The sequence below is a fragment of the Lithobates pipiens genome, unplaced genomic scaffold, assembly GCF_037356315.1.
Source record: "Lithobates pipiens isolate NorthernLeopardFrog02 unplaced genomic scaffold, aLitPip1_a1.2 Scaffold_23, whole genome shotgun sequence".
NCBI classification, from domain to species: Eukaryota; Metazoa; Chordata; class Amphibia; order Anura; family Ranidae; genus Lithobates; species Lithobates pipiens.
The window spans coordinates 26,174,311-26,195,550 of record NW_027507785.1 but is presented as its reverse complement, the minus strand read 5'-3'; the positions used below and the strand labels follow the sequence as shown (position 1 = coordinate 26,195,550).

General features: G+C 43.9%; 1 protein-coding gene across 1 annotated transcript in view; it reads right to left on the bottom strand.

Moving 5' to 3' along the window:
• Nucleotides 1-21,240, bottom strand: part of CLNS1A (chloride nucleotide-sensitive channel 1A) — a 62,318-nt gene that overhangs the window by 40,179 nt on the left and 899 nt on the right. Inside the window, exons 2-3 of the mRNA XM_077451370.1 lie at nt 15,914-16,050; nt 13,493-13,612 (exon numbers count right to left, since the gene is read on the bottom strand). Coding sequence (XP_077307496.1) covers nt 13,493-13,612; nt 15,914-16,050 — 257 coding nt within the window. The remainder of the gene's footprint in view (nt 1-13,492; nt 13,613-15,913; nt 16,051-21,240) is intronic.

Below are 21,240 nucleotides of genomic sequence, written 5' to 3'. Positions count from 1 at the left end.
TGAGGACCTATACTGCTGCCTGCAGTACACTGCGCCAAAAGCGGCACGTCCTCTTTCCGTCTTACATTCACTTGATGGAAATTAGTGAACGTATGTATAGATGACTAACGACCTTGTAAATCTGAGTCATAAAGGCTTAGTAACGCACCGCCCATGAAGCGCTTACTGCCCTGGTAAAGCGCACTCTAAAGGAGAAAACCTTTTCTTCAAACTGCAAGCCTGAATAATAACTTGACGAATCAACATTAAAAACATTTCATTTAGATGCCATCTGCCCTTTCCTGAGACCTCCTGGTAGCGACACAAACATTATTTTTCCCTATCTGAGCAGTCGCTTCAGACAGGCCTTGCCTGATCTCATTACAATGAGAAAGTGCAACCGTTTTAGTAGCCGATTTGAATGCTGCCAGCCCATTTAGGGCCCTCTGGCAGCACAACAAATGTCAGTTTCCCGTATCTGAAACATTCAGATATACCTTTATCACTCTCACTATTTTGAGAGGAAGTAATAACTTTCCTACCGCAGAACAAGGTTCTGGTAAAAGGAAGGCAAGAAACGTCTTGATTCAAATGACAGCTAGATCCTTTTAGGAAAAAAGAAAAAAAAAGGCTGGGTGAGTATTTAACATCACCCTATCCCTAAGAATAATTATGTATGGCACTATACAAAATAAAGCTGCCAACACTGAAACTCATGCAGAGGCTACCTAGTAAAAACCCCAATTCCCCCGTTAGGAGGATCAAAGGAATATGCTGCATCGGCCCAAGGTGCTTTCCTTGTAAGCCGACAAAACTAGACTCAACCCTACGGGCACAAGTGCGATCTAACTTGTTTCACCAGCATGCGCGCGTTGTACCAGCATCCATGCAAAATTTTAGCAACTGTGCATATCGGCATCTGTGCGTATTACCAACTAAGTATATCAGAATCTGTGCGTATTACCAACTAAGTATATCAGAATCTGTGCGTATTACCAACTAAGTATATCAGAATCTGTGTGTATTACCAACTAAGTATATCAGCATCTGTGTGTATTACCAACTAAGTATATCAGAATCTGTGTGTATTACCAACTAAGTATATCAGCATCTGTGTGTATTACCAACTAAGTATATCAGAATCTGTGCGTATTACCAACTAAGTATATCAGCATCTGTGTGTATTACCAACTAAGTATATCAGAATCTGTGTGTATTACCAACTAAGTATATCAGCATCTGTGTGTATTACCAACTAAGTATATCAGAATCTGTGCGTATTACCAACTAAGTATATCAGAATCTGTGTGTATTACCAACTAAGTATATCAGCATCTGTGTGTATTGAGCAACTGTGCGATTTTTAGCAAGTCTGTAAGCAAGCACCTGCTCAACTGCAGTTGGTCCTATACTTATACCTGTAGTTTACCAAGCACATATGCACTAACATTTCAAACATGTATTATAACATGCATTTCAAAACTGCAAGCACGTATATTATGCTGTTCCTGCCCTCAAGCAGACAATTACACTTTTAAAGTGAACTGCTAATCATCCAGGGGTGCATCTACTACTTACAGCATGTACATGCCCCATGGATAGGCAGAAAATATGCAGCGCTGCAGCAACTTCCTGGCGGGCGCTGCCCTTCTTCCTGCCTACAACAAAAGGCTAGGAGCATCTGTGCCCTCTAGTGGCTGGGGAAAAAAAAAAAAACAGCAGCCTGCCTGAGCCAGGAGTACAAGCGTGATAGAACAGCACACTGCTCCCAGTGGCCACTGGGAAACAAAGTCAGATCGCTCTCTTAAGAGACACTGCAAACAAATGCAGACTAACCATTCCTCGCTGCAGGGTACTGCTGGAATATCACAGCAACCCAATCTTCATCCATCGCGGCAGGTTGGGGTCATACCAGACCTTCAAGGACGGGGTCCCCTCTATACGTAGGGTCCACTGCCTTAGGCCATGTATAGTGCCCTGCCAGAGCAAACCTGTGGTATAGCAATGTGACCAAGGTGCTGGATCTCAAGGCCCAGCTCTCCTAAGAGAAGCGTTACAGGCAAAACCTCGTTCTTCGGTATCGAGGCATCGGGTACCATCCACTTTAGCTTTTGTTTTGGCTCTTTGAATGGATCGATAGTGTAGCTCCCTGACCCTTGTTCAGGCCATCTAGGAGCACTCATTAACCGTGACCAACACCTTAGACACTGGTGAAAAAAAACTGATGTACTCCCTGTAGGGGAGGGGTAATATAGGGGAGGAAACTTCCTGTCTAATTGATTACACCAGTGTCCAGCACCTGAAGGTAAGCTATAACCCACTTAGTAATTACTATGAACCGCTGTGTCCCGTGATGTACAATAAAGAAATCTTCTATACAAGTGCTTTTTCTGCTTCACTGATGGGCATTGAAAGGCGGCACTGATGGATACTTATGGGTTGGACTGATAGGCATCACTGATGGCACTGGCAGGCATTGGGAGTGGGCACTGATTGGCAGCTGCCTGGTGGTCTAGGGTGGCACACCTGGTGGTCCAGTGTGGTGTCAATCCCTGTGGTCCTGGATGGGCATCCAAGGGGGTGCTGCACCGATAATCAGCACAGCCCCTCCCCCCCCCCCCCCCCCCATCAAGAGAGCAGCCGAGATCAACGGCTCTTCCCGTTTACATCGTGATCAGCCATGATTGGACACGGCTGATCACATGGTAAAAAGAGTATCCATCAGAGGCTCTTTACAGAGATCGGTGTAGCAGTGTCAAACTGACACACCGCACCACCGATAGCCACGATGCGTGCCCCCACGGGTGCACAAGAGTGGTCGTTCATATGACGTCCATCCGGGACAAGAGCCACACGCCGCCCAGCCATCATTTGAAGTCGCTTCAGTCAGCCAATGGCACTGAGCCATCATTCCCTCACTCAACTTCCTGCCTCTCAGGGGGGAAGAATTGGAATGTCTCTGCCAACAGCTCCGGTAAGTGGCGGAGATAACCAGAACGAGGTGGGGGGTGCCACCAACGAAAGTGATCTCATGGCAAATCCTGAAGCGACCACTTTTACCTTGAAGCAAACCGCCAAGAAAATACCAGGGTTATAGCAGCCATCTTCTGCCATAACCTCGGTATTTAATGTCAAAGTACCAATGTATAACGACGGCGGGCGATAGGGAAATGTTTTTTTGCGTGAATTTAGGGCAACAAAACCGCTAAACATGGCAGTGGGATTTGTGAGCTTGGGATTACACAAGGCTTTTCGTAGTGGTCTTAAATGTTAATGTACCATGACAAATTTACATGGACATGAACAGACTAATCCTAAGGCTATAACGGCAACCTGTGTGTAAACCCCCTACAGCTAGGTTCACACATGTCCAGCTGCAGTTTGCAGTCAGTTTTAAAAATGCATTCGGTAGAGTTTTGTTTTCCGGTTCAAGTGTAAATTTTTACTTTTTTACATCTGAACCAGACCTAAAACAAATAAATCGCACAGGACTTTTTTTTTTTCCTTTTTTTTTTTTTTTTTTTTTTAAATGGACCGCGGGAGGTCGTGCAATTAACAGCAGCTCCTCTTGCAGGATGACCATATCTGAGCACAAGAGTGTAATATATTGTAGCTTACCAGTCCTTAGACGTATTGGTTGCATTTCCCTCCTCCCCGGACACCTTATTTTATGTTAATCTAGTGATTATGCTGGGAACACATGCTCACTCACCATACTCTTATCTATAGAGGGGCAGCGTTGTCAGCACAGATTGTTAGGACAATCAGTCATCCTGTCCATGCCCCATACATAGATCCTGTAGCGTGGCTTCTATGAAAACCAGACCTTTTAAGCCACTTTTTTTGTATACAAGTAAAAAATCTGTATTTTTTTTGCTCGTAAATTACTTGGAACCAAGACCCAAACTTTTACATTTTTTTTTTTTTTTTTTTTTTTTTTTTTTTTTTAGCAGAAGCCCTTAAGCAGGAATATGCAATGAACGCACCTCCAGCTGTTGAAAAACTACAAGTCCCATCACGCCTCTGCCACTAGGTGTCATGCTTGTGGCTGTCAGTCTTGCTTTGCCTCATGGGACATGTAGTTCTTCAATGACTGGAGGTCCGCTAATTACACATTCCTGCCCTAGAGAATAAAATGGCAGTCATTGCAATTTTTTTGCGCAGCAATTTTTCAAACACAATTTTTTTCGAAATAGTGCATTTTAATTTTAATGCCAAAAAAAAAAAAAAAAGCCATATATATAATCCAATGTGTTTTGGTAAAATATGTCAAGAGTTAAAACTACACACTTATTATAATGGCAAAAAACTACGATACTTCATAGGCGATGTTTTAAACATATTTTCAGGTTATCAGTTTAGAGAGTTACAAAGGGGGTCTAGAATTATCGCTCTCACTGCTGGAGCGTTCAAGGCGATGCCTCACATGTGTGGTGCAAAAAGTTTTTCATATGCGTGTGGAACCTAGGTATGCGGTTGGCCTCTGCACACGTGCACAGGGGGCGCTTTTCATTTTTTCTTTTTAGACATTTTATTAATACATTTTTACACTGTTCCTTTTATCACCATCACAAGAAATGCAAACATCCTTTGTCATAGAAATATGGGATGCAGGTCCTCTATAGCAGTGGCCATCAACCCTGTCCTCAGGGCCCACTAACAGGCCAGGTTTTATGTATTACCTTGGGGAGATGCAGACTAAAATACTGCAATCACTGAACAGCAAATGATATCACCTGTGATGTATTTCAGTTATCTTGCAAACCTGACCTGTTAGTGGGCCCCGAGGACAGGGTTGATGACCACTGCTCTATATGGAGACATCTGGGCTCTACAAGATGATCGGGTCTCTCTTCAATTCTATGGCCAGCCACACCAACTGTAGTTTCCATAGGTGAGAGCAGCAAGAATGAGAAACTATACTCTTCCCACTGCTTCGAAAAGTGATGCAGCCGCTCTGATCACTTATCAGAAAGAGAATTGCCACCTGTAAAAAATAATAGCAGGGTTATGGCTGACATCTGCAGTCATAGCCCTGGTAAACCACAATGTATTTATACGTATTGCAGTCTTGAAGTGGTCACTTTATAATAAGTTATGTCCCTTCTGCCAATTTTAAGGTTTTTGATTTTAGCTAAACTTGGGCTTTAAGCCACTGTCTAGCAATTAGCATCAGCATTGTCAGGCTGCTGTACAGCCTTGCTTCAATTGGAAGTGAAGGGGTGCATATGCCAGGCTGACTATGCTACTTACCATCAACCTGGCTTACCTAGCTACTTCATACATTCATCATCTTACACAGGCAAGGCTTAATGCTGAGTGAGGAAAGAGCAGCGTCATCTCCCTATCTAAGCAGTATGGTGGAGATCTTTGATTCACAAGACTGGCTTAACAGAATAATAAGCCCACTAGTAGCAGAAAAAAAATTAAAAAAAAATAATGCATATGAGCATTTTGCATGGAGGTCACCTTTTACTTAAAGTACATCTAAAGGCTCCTCTAATGACAGATGAAGAAAAATAAATAAATTAAAAAAAAAAACGTTGCGATTAGGGCTGCAACTAACGATTAATCACCTTAACATATACATATATATATATATATATATATATTGTAAGGGATCTTCCCGGGGTAGGGTGTGTTTGGACACAGTTCACAGCAGACTTGGAATTTATAAAGCAGATCTTGGCGTTTATTCGTGGTACAAACAGTCCAGCAAACAAAATATACAGCAACACCGTGCTTTCTAAGTACAACAAAAATAAAAGTCCTAGCCCGGCTGGGCGCTTACTAACAGGTTCTGCTCACCTATCTGACACTTATAAACACAGCGTCTTTCGCCTGGATATCGCAGGGTGGGTTTTAGCTCCAGCAGTGGCAGTGCTTGCAGCTTCCTTCAACACACAGATTGTTCATTCCCTGGCTGAGAGCGATCACCTGCAGACCCTACAGAGCCTTTAGCTTCCCAGGCTAATTAGGATCAAAGCTCACCTGATCCCAAACCCAGAACTGGATCGGGGGATGTGGAATGACAGGTCCCTCTACCAAACCTACCTGCCATTCCATATAAACCCAGGCCCGGCAAAATTAAATAACAATTCAGCAGCATATCGCTGCTGAGAAACTGAACCATCCTGGATTTACCATCTCACACTGTGTAGCAACCTAGGTGAGATGTACACCCCCTCGATCACTTCTCCAGTGACATGTCTACATATCCCCCCCCTCTTTTTCAGACCGGAGGGCTGAGCCTTTTGTCCCCACAGACAACTTACCCTTGACAATGCGTCAGCATTTGCCTGTAATTTCCCTGGCCTGTGTTCCACAGTGAAATTAAAGTTTTGTAGGGAGAGAAACCATCTAGTCACTCTTGCATTTCTCTCCTTGTTTAACTTCATCCATGTTAGGGGGGCATGGTCTGTCACCAACTTGAATTTCCTACCTAGCAAGTAATACTTTAACGATTCTAGGGCCCACTTTACTGCCAAACACTCTCGCTCCACAATGGCATAATTTTTCTCGGCCGGGGTTAATTTTCTACTCAAGTACGTCACCGGATGCTCCTCACCATTCACTACTTGTGAGAGTACTGCACCTAAGCCTGTGTTAGAGGCATCTGTCTGGACCAGAAATTCTCGTTTGAAATTGGGGGTAACTAAGACAGGTGGTTGGCACAAGGCAGACTTAAGGCTTTGGAAAGCCTTCTCGGCCTCTGGGGTCCACGTGACCATTGCTGTCTTTCCGCCCTTTGTCAAGTCAGTTAGTGGAGCAGCAACTGAGGCAAAGTTCGGCACAAATCTACGGTAATACCCCGTAATACCCAGGAAAGCTCTAACCTGTTTCCTTGTCAGGGGTCTAGGCCAATTCTGTATTGCCTCAATTTTATTTAGCTGTGGCTTAATCAACCCTCTCCCAATAATGTAGCCTAGATATTTGGCCTCTTCTAGGGCTAGAGCACACTTCTCGGCATTTATGGTCAACCCCGCATCACTTATGGCATCCAACACGGCCTGTACCTTACAGAGGTGACTTTCCCAATCAGGGCTAAAAATGACCACATCATCGAGGTAGGCAGCTGAGTAATCACGTTGTGGTCGCAGAATCAAGTCCATCAACCTCTGGAAAGTTGCAGGCGCTCCATGTAACCCGAATGGCATCACTACATACTGGAATAGCCCATCAGGGGTGGAGAATGCAGTTTTCTCTTTAGCCTCACCAGAAAGTGGAATCTGCCAGTAGCCCTTTGTGAGATCGAGGGTGGTTATGTACCTGGCGTTACCCAACTTCTCAATCAACTCATCTACCCTGGGCATAGGATACGCATCGAACTTGGAGATCTCATTCAACTTTCTGAAATCGTTACAGAACCTCCAAGTTCCATTGGGCTTTGGGATTAGCACAATTGGGCTGGACCATTCACTCTGTGACACCTCAATTACCCCCAGATCAAGCATACGTTTTACCTCGGCAGATACGGCTTCCCTACGTGCCTCGGGTATCCTATAGGGCTTAAGGTTTACTCTGCTTCTAGGCTCAGTTTCAATGTGATGATGGATGAGGTGTGTACGCCCTGGGAGGTCAGAGAACTTGTTTTTGTTTTTCTGTAAAAATTCCTGAGCCTCCTGTTTCTGTGACACTGATAGAGTATCACCTACCTTGACTGGAGGGATTGGTGATGACAAATTATTAACAGTATTTGTCGCCACCAAGGATTCCCTGTCTTTCCAGGGCTTGATCAAGTTTATGTGATAAACTTGGAAAGGCTTCCTTCTACCTGGTTGGTGCACCTTGTAGTTCACCTCACTGATCTTTTCAACAATTTCATAGGGACCTTGCCACTTCGCCAAGAATTTACTCTCAACAGTGGGGACTAGTATAAGGACCCTATCGCCTGGGTTGAATGTCCTGATTCTTGCGGACCGGTTGTAAATTCTACTTTGGGCCTCTTGAGCCCTCTGGAGGTGTTCCCTTACCAGGGGCATTACAGTGGCTATACGGTCCTGCATTTGTGCTACATGCTCAATAACACTCTTGTATGGGGTGGACTCATTCTCCCATGTCTCTTTTGCAATGTCCAGTAGACCCCTAGGGTGACGACCATAGACCAACTCGAATGGTGAGAACCCTGTGGACGCTTGGGGCACCTCCCTAATAGCAAACATGAGGTAGGGTAATAAATGATCCCAGTCACGACCATCTTTTGCCACCACTTTCTTCAACATATGTTTCAAAGTTTTATTAAATCTCTCCACCAATCCGTCCGTCTGGGGGTGGTATACAGAGGTACGGATGTGTGAGATTTTAAATAGTTTGCATAACTCCTTCATTACTTTTGACATAAATGGCGTACCTTGGTCAGTTAGGATTTCTTTGGGGATCCCAGTCCTAGAGAACATATAAAACAACTCACGTGCAATTGTTTTAGATGCAGTGTTTCTTAAGGGTACAGCCTCAGGATAGCGGGTCGCATAATCTAGGACTACCAAAATATACTGGTGTCCTCTAGCTGACTTTACAATGGGACCCACTAAATCCATGGCAATACGCTCAAAAGGCACCTCTATAATAGGGAGCGAAACCAAAGGACTGCGAAAATGTGACACTGGGGCACGACTCGCAGTATTTTTTAATGTCATCATATATGGCCGGCCAAAAAAACCTCTGGAGAACCCTCTCTCGCGTTTTGTCAGTCCCCAAGTGACCCCCAAGAACATGGTTATGTGCCATGTCAAGCACCTGACGCCGGTACGGCTTAGGTACCAGAAGCTGTTCCACAATCTCATCCTTAACCTTATTAACCCTATAGAAAAGATCATTAGTCACCGAAAAATGTGGAAATCTTTTTTCAGCATCTGGTTCCTGAGGTACCCCATTCATTACAGCAACCTGCTCTCTCGCATTTTTGAGAGTGGGGTCCTGTAATTGTGCAGCCCCAAAATTATCTCTAGACACCTCTAAGTCTAGTATATTTTGCTCAGTGGGAGGAGCCTCCTCCTCCCCAGCCAGGACCTGTAAAGGAAAACAATCATTTTCATCCTGCATACTTTTATCATTCACAGTGGACAAGGCAACCACCTTAGAGATATCCTCACTCCTTTTGGGGATTTTTCTTTTTTCCCCAGAGAGCCCAGAATAAAGGAAAATCGCGCCCCAATATTACATTATGCATGAGGTTTTTAACCACACCCACTTCATATTGTACGGTGCCTTGTTCAGTCCCGACTTTAGCCAGCACTATAGGGTACACTTTTGTATCACCATGTATACACACAACGCTCATATGCTTTTTAGACTCTAAGTCCCCAGTCACCAGGCTAGCATGCACCAAGGTTACAAGGCTTCCTGAGTCCATTAACGCTTTAACAGGAAAGTCATTGATTGTAATATCGCAGATTTGCGGTTCAGTCTCTAGTCCTGGAACTGCAGCACAAGATGGTTCCGCAAATAGCGACTGACGCCGGCTAGCGTCACATTCCATGGGTTCAGAGGTAAGAGGGCAATGGGCCGACACGTGTCCCGCCTCATGGCATCTCCAACACTGGATAGGGCCTGGTCTCTTTGGCAAGGAGTCCTTTTCAGAGCCCCTTAGCCATCCGGGACCATCACCAGTCTTTTGTCCCTGAGACACCACTTGAGCCCTTTTCCCCCCATCAGCACCCCTCCACACTCCCCCAATAGATGGAAGTCTCTTACCAGCTGACGGCACAGATCTGGCGCTCCGGGGAGGTGAAGATGCTGCAGGAACATCACGGAGGTAGTCCTCAGTCGCCTGGAACCTCTCCACAAGGTTGACAAGTTCGTTTGCGTTCTTAGGATCACCTTGTCCCACCCAGCGTTGCAGGTCAGTAGGAAGCGCTCGGAGGTAGCGATCCATCACGACCTTCTCTAGGATTTGTGCAGGAGTAGAAGTGTCTGGCTCCAACCACTTTCTTGCCAAATGGATTAGGTCATACATCTGGGACCTCGCTGATTTGTCCAGACTGTAGCTCCAGTTGCGTACCCTCCGGGCACGGACTGCAGTAGTAACTCCTAGTCGGGCAAGTATCTCCTCTTTTAGCCGAGTATAGTCCTTAACCTCTTGCTCACTGAGGTCATAGTAGGCCTTTTGGGGTTCACCTGTTAAATAGGGCGCAATTACCTCTGCCCACTCAGCGGCTGGTAACTTCTCTCGCTCAGCCACGCGCTCAAATACTGTTAGAAAGGCCTCAACATCGTCCTCAGCAGTCATCTTTTGCAGCGCTTTCTGCACAGTCCTTCTCCCAAAAAAAATCTCTGGAGCGGCTCCCATCACTATGGGTGGATTAGTAACCACAGGCGCCTCACGATTTACTATCAGGTGCTCGATAAGTTGTTGTTGGCTTTGGCGCAAAGCTTGCAACTCTTCCTTATGCATCTGCTGTTGTGCCGCCATGGACTGTTCATGTCGTTGCTGTTGTTGCAAACTCACTTGCATAAACTGCTTCAGCATCTCCTCCATGTTGCTGGACTGTTCCTGGAGTGTCATTGCAGCTTTCACCCAAGACATAAGCAGCTGTAGCCAAGTCTGTCCACACCGTTGCCCCTAGCAACCGACTTTGCCCGCATTCTCCACCAATTGTAAGGGATCTTCCCGGGGTAGGGTGTGTTTGGACACAGTTCACAGCAGACTTGGAATTTATAAAGCAGATCTTGGCGTTTATTCGTGGTACAAACAGTCCAGCAAACAAAATATACAGCAACACCGTGCTTTCTAAGTACAACAAAAATAAAAGTCCTAGCCCGGCTGGGCGCTTACTAACAGGTTCTGCTCACCTATCTGACACTTACAAACACAGCGTCTTTCGCCTGGATGTCGCAGGGTGAGTTTTAGCTCCAGCAGTGGCTGTGCTTGCAGCTTCCTTCAACACACAGATTGTTCATTCCCTGGCTGAGAGCGATCACCTGCAGACCCTACAGAGCCTTTAGCTTCCCAGGCTAATTAGGATCAAAGCTCACCTGATCCCAAACCCAGAACTGGATCGGGGGATGTGGAATGACAGGTCCCTCTACCAAACCTACCTGCCATTCCATATAAACCCAGGCCCGGCAAAATTAAATAACAATTCAGCAGCATATCGCTGCTGAGAAACTGAACCATCCTGGATTTACCATCTCACACTGTGTAGCAACCTAGGTGAGATGTACACCCCCTCGATCACTTCTCCAGTGACATGTCTACAATATATATATATATATATATATATATATATATATATATATATATATATATATATATATATATATATATACACACACACATACATAGACATATATATACATACATACATACACACATACATACACACATACATATATATATATATATATATATATATATATTTTTTTTTTTCATTCAGCGAATGTACAAAGATTTTTCATCTGAATATTCTCACCTGAAAATTGATCCATGTGGCCAGCATAAGGCTCGGTACTCACCTATGCAGTTTTTGCTTTTGATCTGTTTTTGCAGTGCGTTTTGATTTTTGCGCATGTGATTTTATGGAAATTTGCGTTTTTTAAAAAAAAATTTGGGACAGATTAAAAGACACAAATTGCTGCAAAAAACGCATTACATTCTTTTCTGCAGCTTCTCCATTGAAGTATATTGAACTAAAAAAGCACTGTTTTGCGTTAAAAGTCCTTGACCCTTTCCAAATACGCAGCGGCTGAAAAAAGCACAGATATGTACGTATCCCATAGGAAACCATGTAAATGAACTGTAGTGCGTTTCTACAAAAAGCATCAAACATAGATGTGAACCAGGCCTAAAACGTGTAGTAACATAGTGGGGTTAAAAAGACTAAAATTAGCCCTTTAGGGCCGGTTCACACAGGGGGCGATGCGAGGCGACACCGACTTGCCTCGCCGCGACCTGCCGAGACCTCAGCGGCGACTTGCAAATGACTTCTGTATAGAAGTCAATGCAAGTCGCCCTGAGGTCGCCCAAAAGTAGTACAGGAACCTTTTTTCTGAGTCGGAGCAACTCGAGTCGCTCCTCTCAGAACGGTTCCATTGTACAGAACGGGGGCGACTTGTCAGGTCGCGGCGAGGCAAGTCGTGTCGCCTCGCATCGCCCCCTGTGTGAACCGGCCCTAATAGTACAAAAAAGCAGATAATCACTACTGGAAGGGGTTAATTTTTTTATACTGTAGAACAGTGAAAATAATATTTACAGCAGTGATTATATTTTTCTAATATAAAGGGCTCGTTTTTTTTTTTTTTTTTTTAACCCCATTATGTTACTGGCCAATTAATCGATTGTGAAAATAGTAATCGATTTATTTCATAATCGATTTAGTTGTTTCAGCCCTAGTTGCGATAGACAATCCTCGAAGTAAAGCATAAACTTCCTTTACCCCTGTCTGAGCCAAATCCTCCTTGGTCTATCTCACACGCTCCCCCACTCAGACACTGTGGCTCACAGTGGCAGCATTTAGGCAGTGCTGTCAATCCAGAAAGCAGTGGGCATTACTGGGTGTGGCAAGGTGCTGTCTGACAAACTTCCTTGGCTTGTGACTAGGCAAAGCCAATGATGACAGCCAGAGCCCCAGAAACACTCTCTCCTCCCACTGTTTTAGCAGGCAGGCACAGCTTAAAACGAGTGTGGCAACCCTGCTCTGAAATCAGGAGCAGTGCAGCACAGTTGTCACATCAAGCTGCATTACGTGGATTTTACTGGAAGGGCCAACAAGTATTTGTGGAACTTTGCAAGGGGACTGAGAGAAAACAAGCATGCACACTATAATTAAGTGCTGCAGAACATTTTTAGGGAGGCCAGAATTCTACTTTAACAGAAAAACTGGGATTAACCTCAAAATACATCTTAAACCATATATGCCACTGTGGGGTTGATTTGCTAAAACTGGAGCTTGCAAAATCTGTTGCAGCCCTGCACAGAAACCAATTTGGCTTACAGCTTTTAGTGGAGTTCCAGTCATTTTTTTAGTTTATTAAAAGTCACCAGCTACAAAAAGTGTACCTGCTGACTTAATAAAACAGTCACTCACCAGTCTAGCGAGGCTGTGTCACATGCGCCGTAGACAGCGGCGCGCAGGCGCACTGAGCGTGGCATCCTCGATGACAAAGATGCCGCGCGTCTTGGCTCCCGTGCAAATTGCGCGGGAGTGACGTCATCGTGGCTTCGCCGAATGACAGCGGCGGAGCTGCGAAACCCCACCGAGAAGATGGATGCGCCGAACTACAGGGGACAGCGGTGACTTCGCTGGCTCCTGTGTCAGGTAAGTGACACATAATGGACTACTATGCGATGCATAGTAGTCCATTATGCTTTACCTTTGCAGGGAATGAAAGAGGAAGTAAACTCATCAGGGTTTACTTCCTATTTAATGGAACATGCTGAAGTAAGAAGCCAATTTGCTACCATGCACAGCTGCACCAGAATTTGTTTTAGTAAATATACCCCCGATGTGTAGTAATTACACCCCAATGGACATATGTAAAAAAAGTAGAGCTGCCACCTTTCAACTATACATACAGTCAGTTTTATCCTCTGGAATGAACCGTATTTCTGTGATTGGCCCCTCCTCATCATCACTGTCCTCGCAATCCTCTTCAGAGTCCGCATCCTTCATCTCGGCTTCTGTTTCTTTATCGTCTAAACAATTTTAAAGTAAACAATTAACCAAAAAACTCAACCAACTAGACAAGTAAACCATGCTTTAGCAACTGAACTCCTTCAAAAGCAGAATCTGGCAAATACATATAAAAAAAAAAAAAAAAAAAAACACACACCACACCCCCATATATTTTTCAACAATTAAAAGGCAACAAAATGGTATGGAAAAGACTACTGGAATGAACACAAAATGGTTTACTGACAAGTGAGCTTGCCTGGAAATCACATAAAATAAATCTGTTTAAAATAAAGCTTGCCAAAAAACAGCACAGGATCACAGGTGTAAGCCCAGTGTACCTGTGGTTTTTCGTGCAGGTAACCTTTGCTTTCCCATAGACTTCTATTAGGCTGGGAGCGTTTTCTGAAGGCGCACCAAGAGTCCTGCATATGCTGCATCTTCAGTGTGCTTTCATAAAATGCACTAAAGATGGACATATCTAATACAAGTCTATGAAAAAGCACATTTAACCAGCACAAAAGCCATGGGTACACTGGGCTTGCACCCGCGCTGAGGCCAAACCACAGCAGTGTGAAGCCGCCCAAACTCTTCTTTCAATGCATATGATCCTAGAACACCCTTTACACAGGAGAATTGACAACGTGTGTGTATAAAAGGTGCCCACCCTCTCCGACCCACTGATACTCAACCGCTCTTGCTTTGTACATCACAGGGTCGCTTTGAGTAAAGATACCAAACATGTCAAGTCTTAAAATAGCACGCGACCATGATATGGCAAAAAATAAAAAATATGGTACCTAAAGTTCTCCATAGACAATGCTTTAAAAGCCTTTACAGCTCATGAGTTTAGAGTAAACCCTCAATGATGGCCCTAGAAATATTGCTCTAACTCGGTTGTTCATGGCGATACCTCAAAAGTCTGGTGTAATCACTAATATATATATATATATATATATATATATATATATATATATATATATATATATATATATACACACACACACACACACACACACACACATACATATATACACGTAGCATCAAGTACATGCATTTAAGTGGCAATTTTTATCCCCCCCCCATTTAACTTTATTGCTATTACAAGGGGGCTAACAAGGCCCCCCAATGTAATAGCATTGAGCAGGCGACAGGTACTCTTAAGAGTCACCAGGGGCACTTTTAAACCCCAATGTCTCCCATGCCCTCCAAAGCATTTAAAAGGAGTTGTAAAGGCAGAGGGTTTTTATCTTAATGCACTGTATGCATTAAGATAAAAATGCTTTGTGTGTAGCACAGGGTACAAAAAAATAAATAAAAAATAAAATAATAAACTTAAGTGTTAGCAAATGGCTGAAATATAACAAAGAGTGAAACATTTAAGGGGGTCTGAATACTTTCCGTCTCCACTGTACATGTACAAAAAAAATAAAAAAAAAAATAAACTTAGAACCCACAAATATAATATATTTTTTTGAAAGCAAACGCCCACAATAAAACAGGAGCTGTGGCAATTTTTAGTGCGCACACACACTACCCAATTTTTTGGGGCAAAATATAAAAGATATAACGCCAAGTAGTTGTCACACTTTAAAATCTCATGCACACTGGACGTTAAAACAACGTTAATAAAAACGTCAGTAGCTTTGCAGCGAGTTTTTCAATGTTTCTTGCAATCGCGTTTATTAGTGTTTTTCCGTGTTAGCGTTTTATTTTTTGAATATTTTATTTTTTACAATGGATCAAAAACATAAAAAAAAAAAAAAAAAAAAAGCTGGTGAGTGCCGTTTTTGAGTGTTTATCGACATTTATACAGCTGAAAAACATCTCTCAGAACCCACTAGTTTTGGGTTTTCTTTATTGCTCAAAAATGTTACTGCCCAAAACTGCTGATAACAGCCTATGTGTGCATGGACACATAGGATAACATGATGGAGAGTTTAATGACTGTAGAAAAAAACATTACTGCCAAAAACAGCTGCTGTAAAAAATGTCCAGTGTGCTTGAGGCCTAAAACACAGAAGGCTGCAGGCCTTTAGATCTCTAAGTTTGCATCAGTGGAGGGGGAGATTTGTTACCATCACAGCACTTTGAAAGAGCCTTTTTTCCAATAACTTCCCATAATTCCCCTGCAGAACATAAATAAGAGGTACAGTGGGGGAAATGAGCAGCAAACTGGGCTTCATTGCATTTCAAAACACAACCTTCCCAACATATTCCAGGAACTGGGGGAGAGAGGGGACAACTTTATGTAGAGTATGCAACAAATCTAGAGACAGAGCAGTACTGGCTATAATAGATTTGCCCAGGAAACGTGTACCTACCTCCCAGTTTGGCATTGACCATGACATAGAGGTGCTCTTCGGGGTAAGCCGCGGTGTCCCTGGAGATGGCATGCAGACTGATGGAGGGATATTCCAGAGAAAAGCCCAGGCCTGAAGCATTCAGCCATGACAGGCGACTAAAAGACAAAATGAATATCACACATGTAACTAACTGGACAAAAAAAAAATAATAAAAACCACACAGTACACTTCTTCACATAGGAAAGAAAACAGGAATAGCCAAGAGGCCAGAAAAAAACAGCCGCAGATATCCCACAGTGCAAAATCAGGACACAGATGTAGCTGAACCTTTTTTTAATCATTTGCTGACTGCAATAATAATAATAATAATAATAATAATAATAATAATAAATACAAATATTATTATTATATTTTATTAATAATAGCTGACTGCAATAATAATAATACAAATATTATTGTATTTTATTATTAATAATAATAATAATAATAAATACAAATATTTATTTATACTTGCAGGTCTGCAAGTGGTTTACCGGGATTATGGATGACTTTCAGCCATAACCCCAGTGGCTGTTTTTGCAGCAGGTGGCCGGCATTGTCAGGAAACCGGCCCGAGTGGTTCATTAGCCACTGGAACGGTTTCCAAAGTGGCAGGAGAGGACATTGCACACACTCCCCCCCCCCCCCCCCCCCTTCTATTGGGCTTACCGTTTCCACCAGTTGGTCAGAAAAATGATCCAGCAATGCAGCCACCTACACCCATTAGATGATCAAAGAGTTAACACTCATCGATCGACTATGGCATGGATATGCAATTAGCGGACCTCCAGCTGTTGCAGAACTACAAATCCCATGAGGCATAGCAAGACTCTGACAGCCACAAGCATGACACCCAGAGGCAGAGACATGATGGGACTTGTAGTTTTGCAACAGCTGGAGGTCCACTAATTGCATATCCCTGGACTATGGCTTTAGGAAGACTGGAGCAACGTCATCTCTGGTCCAAGCAGGAAGAAAATATACATTTTTAAAGCGTATGTATGTATGTATATAATATATATATATATATATATATATATATATATAGCAGTTGCACGAGTACGCAAATGCTCCCGTTACCTGGGAGAGGCGGTGTTTCATCAGATTAGACAACCCGGCGCAACCGCAAGTTAGCGGACGAAACAACGTAAGTGACGCTCGTGTCAGCGTTTGGACATCCCCACGCCCATCTATGTACACCCTGCAGTCGGCTGCAGTAAGCCAGCAGCATATAGTTCGGGCTGGGTGCAACAAGATGGCCCCTGCTGCTTTTATGCAGCCGAGTGCAGGGTGTACAAAGATGGGTGTTGCAGGCAGCCTTTCCTTTCATGGCATTTCAGTGCCTGCCCATAAATGCCACCTATCAGTGCCAGCCACCTGTCAGTTCCATCAGTGCCAGCAACCTATCAATGCCATCAGTGCCAGCACCATCTATCATTGCTAACCATTTGTCAGTGCCCATCAGTGCCACCTAATCCTATCAGTGCTGCATATCAGTGCCACCTAATCTGTACTGTGCTCTGAAAACTTTCAAACGACATTAAAAAGAAAATTAATCGGTAATGGTGAGTACTTGGGGGGGTATCGGTACTTGTACTCGGTCTTAAAAAAGTGGTATCGGGACAACCCTAATATATTAGGTATCCATTTACTCGGCATATCATCATCTTTATACAGTATGCTAATAAATTGGGGCTTTGTTTTAAACCATTAACCACTTGCCGACATACATATATATATATATATATATATATATATATATATATATATATACATACATATACATACATATACATATATATATATATATATATATATATGTATATGTATGTATATGTATGTATATGTATGTATATATATATATATATATATATATATATATGTATGTCGGCAAGTGGTTAATGGTTTAAAACAAAGCCCCAATTTATTAGCATACTGTATAAAGATGATGATATGCCGAGTAAATGGATACCTAATATATTAGGGTTGTCCCGATACCACTTTTTTAAGACCGAGTACAAGTACCGATACCCCCCCAAGTACTCACCATTACCGATTAATTTTCTTTTTAATGTCGTTTGAAAGTTTTCAGAGCACAGTACAGATTAGGTGGCACTGATATGCAGCACTGATAGGATTAGGTGGCACTGATGGGCACTGACAAATGGTTAGCAATGATAGATGGTGCTGGCACTGATGGCATTGATAGGTTGCTGGCACTGATGGAACTGACAGGTGGCTGGCACTGATAGGTGGCATTTATGGGCAGGCACTGAAATGCCATGAAAGGAAAGGCTGCCTGCAACACCCATCTTTGTACACCCTGCACTCGGCTGCATAAAAGCAGCAGGGGCCATCTTGTTGCACCCAGCCCGAACTATATGCTGCTGGCTTACTGCAGCCGACTGCAGGGTGTACATAGATGGGCGTGGGGATGTCCAAACGCTGACACGAGCGTCACTTACGTTGTTTCGTCCGCTAACTTGCGGTTGCGCCGGGTTGTCTAATCTGATGAAACACCGCCTCTCCCAGGTAACGGGAGCATTTGCGTACTCGTGCAACTGCTATATATATATATATATATATATATATATATAGGCATGTCAGCTTCCTTGTGCAAAATCACATACAGGTATTCGCTGTGCACTTTAAGGTCTGGGACGTGCACCGCCAGTGACCCGCTCTGATTAAACACAACAGGAGCCAATCAGCGTGTCCGGCGGACCAGTTGTTCGCTGGGACCCACCGATTGTTTATGAGAGAGAGGCAGAATGCCATTATACTAGTAGGGGAGACACATTCTGTCTCCTCACAGTTACAGGCACCTCCCCCACACAGTTAGAAAGCACTCCCTAGGGCTGTGATGGAGAACCTTGGTAAACCAGATGTTTTGGAACTACATTTCCCATGATGCTCATGCGCTCTGCAGTGTCGTGGAGCATCATGGGTAACGTAGTTCCAAAATATCTGGGGTGCCAAGGTTCGCCATTTTTTTTTTTCAAAATTGTCAGTCTTTTTTTTTTTGTCAATAGCACAAAAAATAAAACATGCACAGGTGATCAAATACCACCAAATGAAAGCTCTATTTGTGTGGGGAAAAAACAAATGTTATTTGGGTACAGTGCAATTGTCAAAGTAACGCAGTGCTGTATTGAAAAAATTGCCTAGTCATGAAGGGGGGGGGGGGTAAACCTTCTGGAGCTGAAGTTGTGAGGCTCGGTTCACACAGGGGCGACTTGTCCAGGCGACTTAGCCGCCTGACAAGTCGCGCTCCGTTCTGTACTACGGAACCGTTCTAATAGGAGCGACTCAAGTCGCACCGACTTAAAAAAAAAAGGTTCCTGTACTATTTTTGGGGCGACTTCAGGTGACTTGCATTGACTTCTATACAGAAGTCGTTTTGCAAGTCGCCACTGAAATCGTGTGCAGGTCGTGTCTGTGAGTCTCGCTGCAAGTCGTGCCTCCCCTGTGTGAGCCAAGCCTTAAAGTATTTCCCCCCTCCCCCCCCCAAAAATATTGCATTTGCAAAACTGCTGTGCAAATATCTTGTGGCATAAGAAATTGCAACAATAGCCATTTTATTCCCTAGGGTCTCTGCAAAAAAAAAAATATATATATATATATATAAGGTTTGGGGGTTATAAAGAATTTTCTTGCAAAAAATACTGATTTAAACTTGTAAAAAGTGCAAGAAAAAGCCTGGTTGGCAAGTGGTCCTAAAGTCAAAAAGTTTTATGCATTAGGGTAAAAACCTTCCAGTTAGGGATCGACCGATTATCAGTGGGGCACAATTATCAGCGGTCAAAATTCAGTTTTGTTTAAGCATCGGGCACAAACGTACCCGGATATTGCTTCAAGGGGTTTTACCGGAATCATCCATCCCCCCCCCCCCCCCCCCCCCCCCTCACTGCCTTCCTGCCGATGCTTCATTTGGGTCTCGAATCTAGTAACCCAGAAGTGCGATGCCATGACATCACTTCCTGGATTACTGGCGTCCTAAGAGGACTTTCACACCGAGCTGGCCCAGGCGTCGGCGGTGAAGCTGTGCCATTTTTAGCACCGCTTTACCGTCGTTTTAAGGGTTAAACCTGCCTGCAAAGCGCAGCCGGAGCAGCGTTTTGCCAGTGGTATCACAGCGCTGCCCCATTGATATCAATGGGGAGGAGCAGCGAGTTCACCGCTCCAAAGAAGCTGCTGGCAGGACTTTTTTCTGACGCACTGCCAGTGCAAAAGGAATGAATGGAGCCGCTTGTCTCAGGTGCTATTTTTAGCGCTGTAGCGCCTGAAAAATGCTGGCAGTGTGAAAGGGGTCTTAAGGCGTCATAAAAAATAAATAAATAATATATATATATATATATATATATATATATATATAACAAAATTCAAAAATGCAGATCTTGATGTTTTGAATACTTTGAAGTGCATAAAGAGTACCTGTCACAAGGCATGTTTACATTCCCTATGACAGCAATAACAGTGAAAAAAAAAAAGGGTAATTTATTTTTGTAATGTACAGAATATGTACACAATATAGTCTATCGGCCTGAGAGGTGGCTGAAATATCCTTTAACTACTTAACCGAGTTCTGCATTGATCCAATTCTGTGCCTGGAGGGGGGTGCTCGGGCACCGTGCATTGTCCAGGTGCAGGAAACCGCACTGCCTTTTTTCCAGTGTGTGGGGGGGGTGACACTGGGAGTTAATGGCACCCCAGTGCGATTTACCAAAGCAGCATGTTTTTTTTTGTGCTGCTGCATCAGGGTCCCGGAACACAGATGTGAACTCAACCGAGAGCTCCGAATCTCCTATTAAAGATCGGGAACCAAGATTTCCCAGTTCGTGATTGCTGAGCCTCTGATTGGCTATCACACAGTTGGCCAAGTGGTCAGCAAATCCACCGTCAGTTCGAATCCCAGCTATTGCACTACCTGCAGCTTGCATGTTCTTCATGTGCGGGTTTCCTCCAGGTATTCCGGTTTCCTCCCACACTTTAAAGAGCTCTAGGCTCCTGCAGAAAATTAAATAATAATGCTGTGGACTTTTAACCACTTCTGGACCGCAGCACGCCAATGTACGTCCCTAGTTTGAGGGCGTATATCGTTACGGCGTTAAGCAGTTGGTTGCCATAACCCCGGTATCCCAGTGTTCAGCCGGCAGTCCGGTACAAGATAAAAAAAAAGTGGGCGCTGCGCCGCAAGATCACTTTTATTGGCGGCACAAGAGGCCCCCCCCCAACCCCCCCCCCCCGTCTTCCACCGCAATATGGTACCCTCCACCACTTACCGGAGCTGTCAGCAGTGGCAGAGG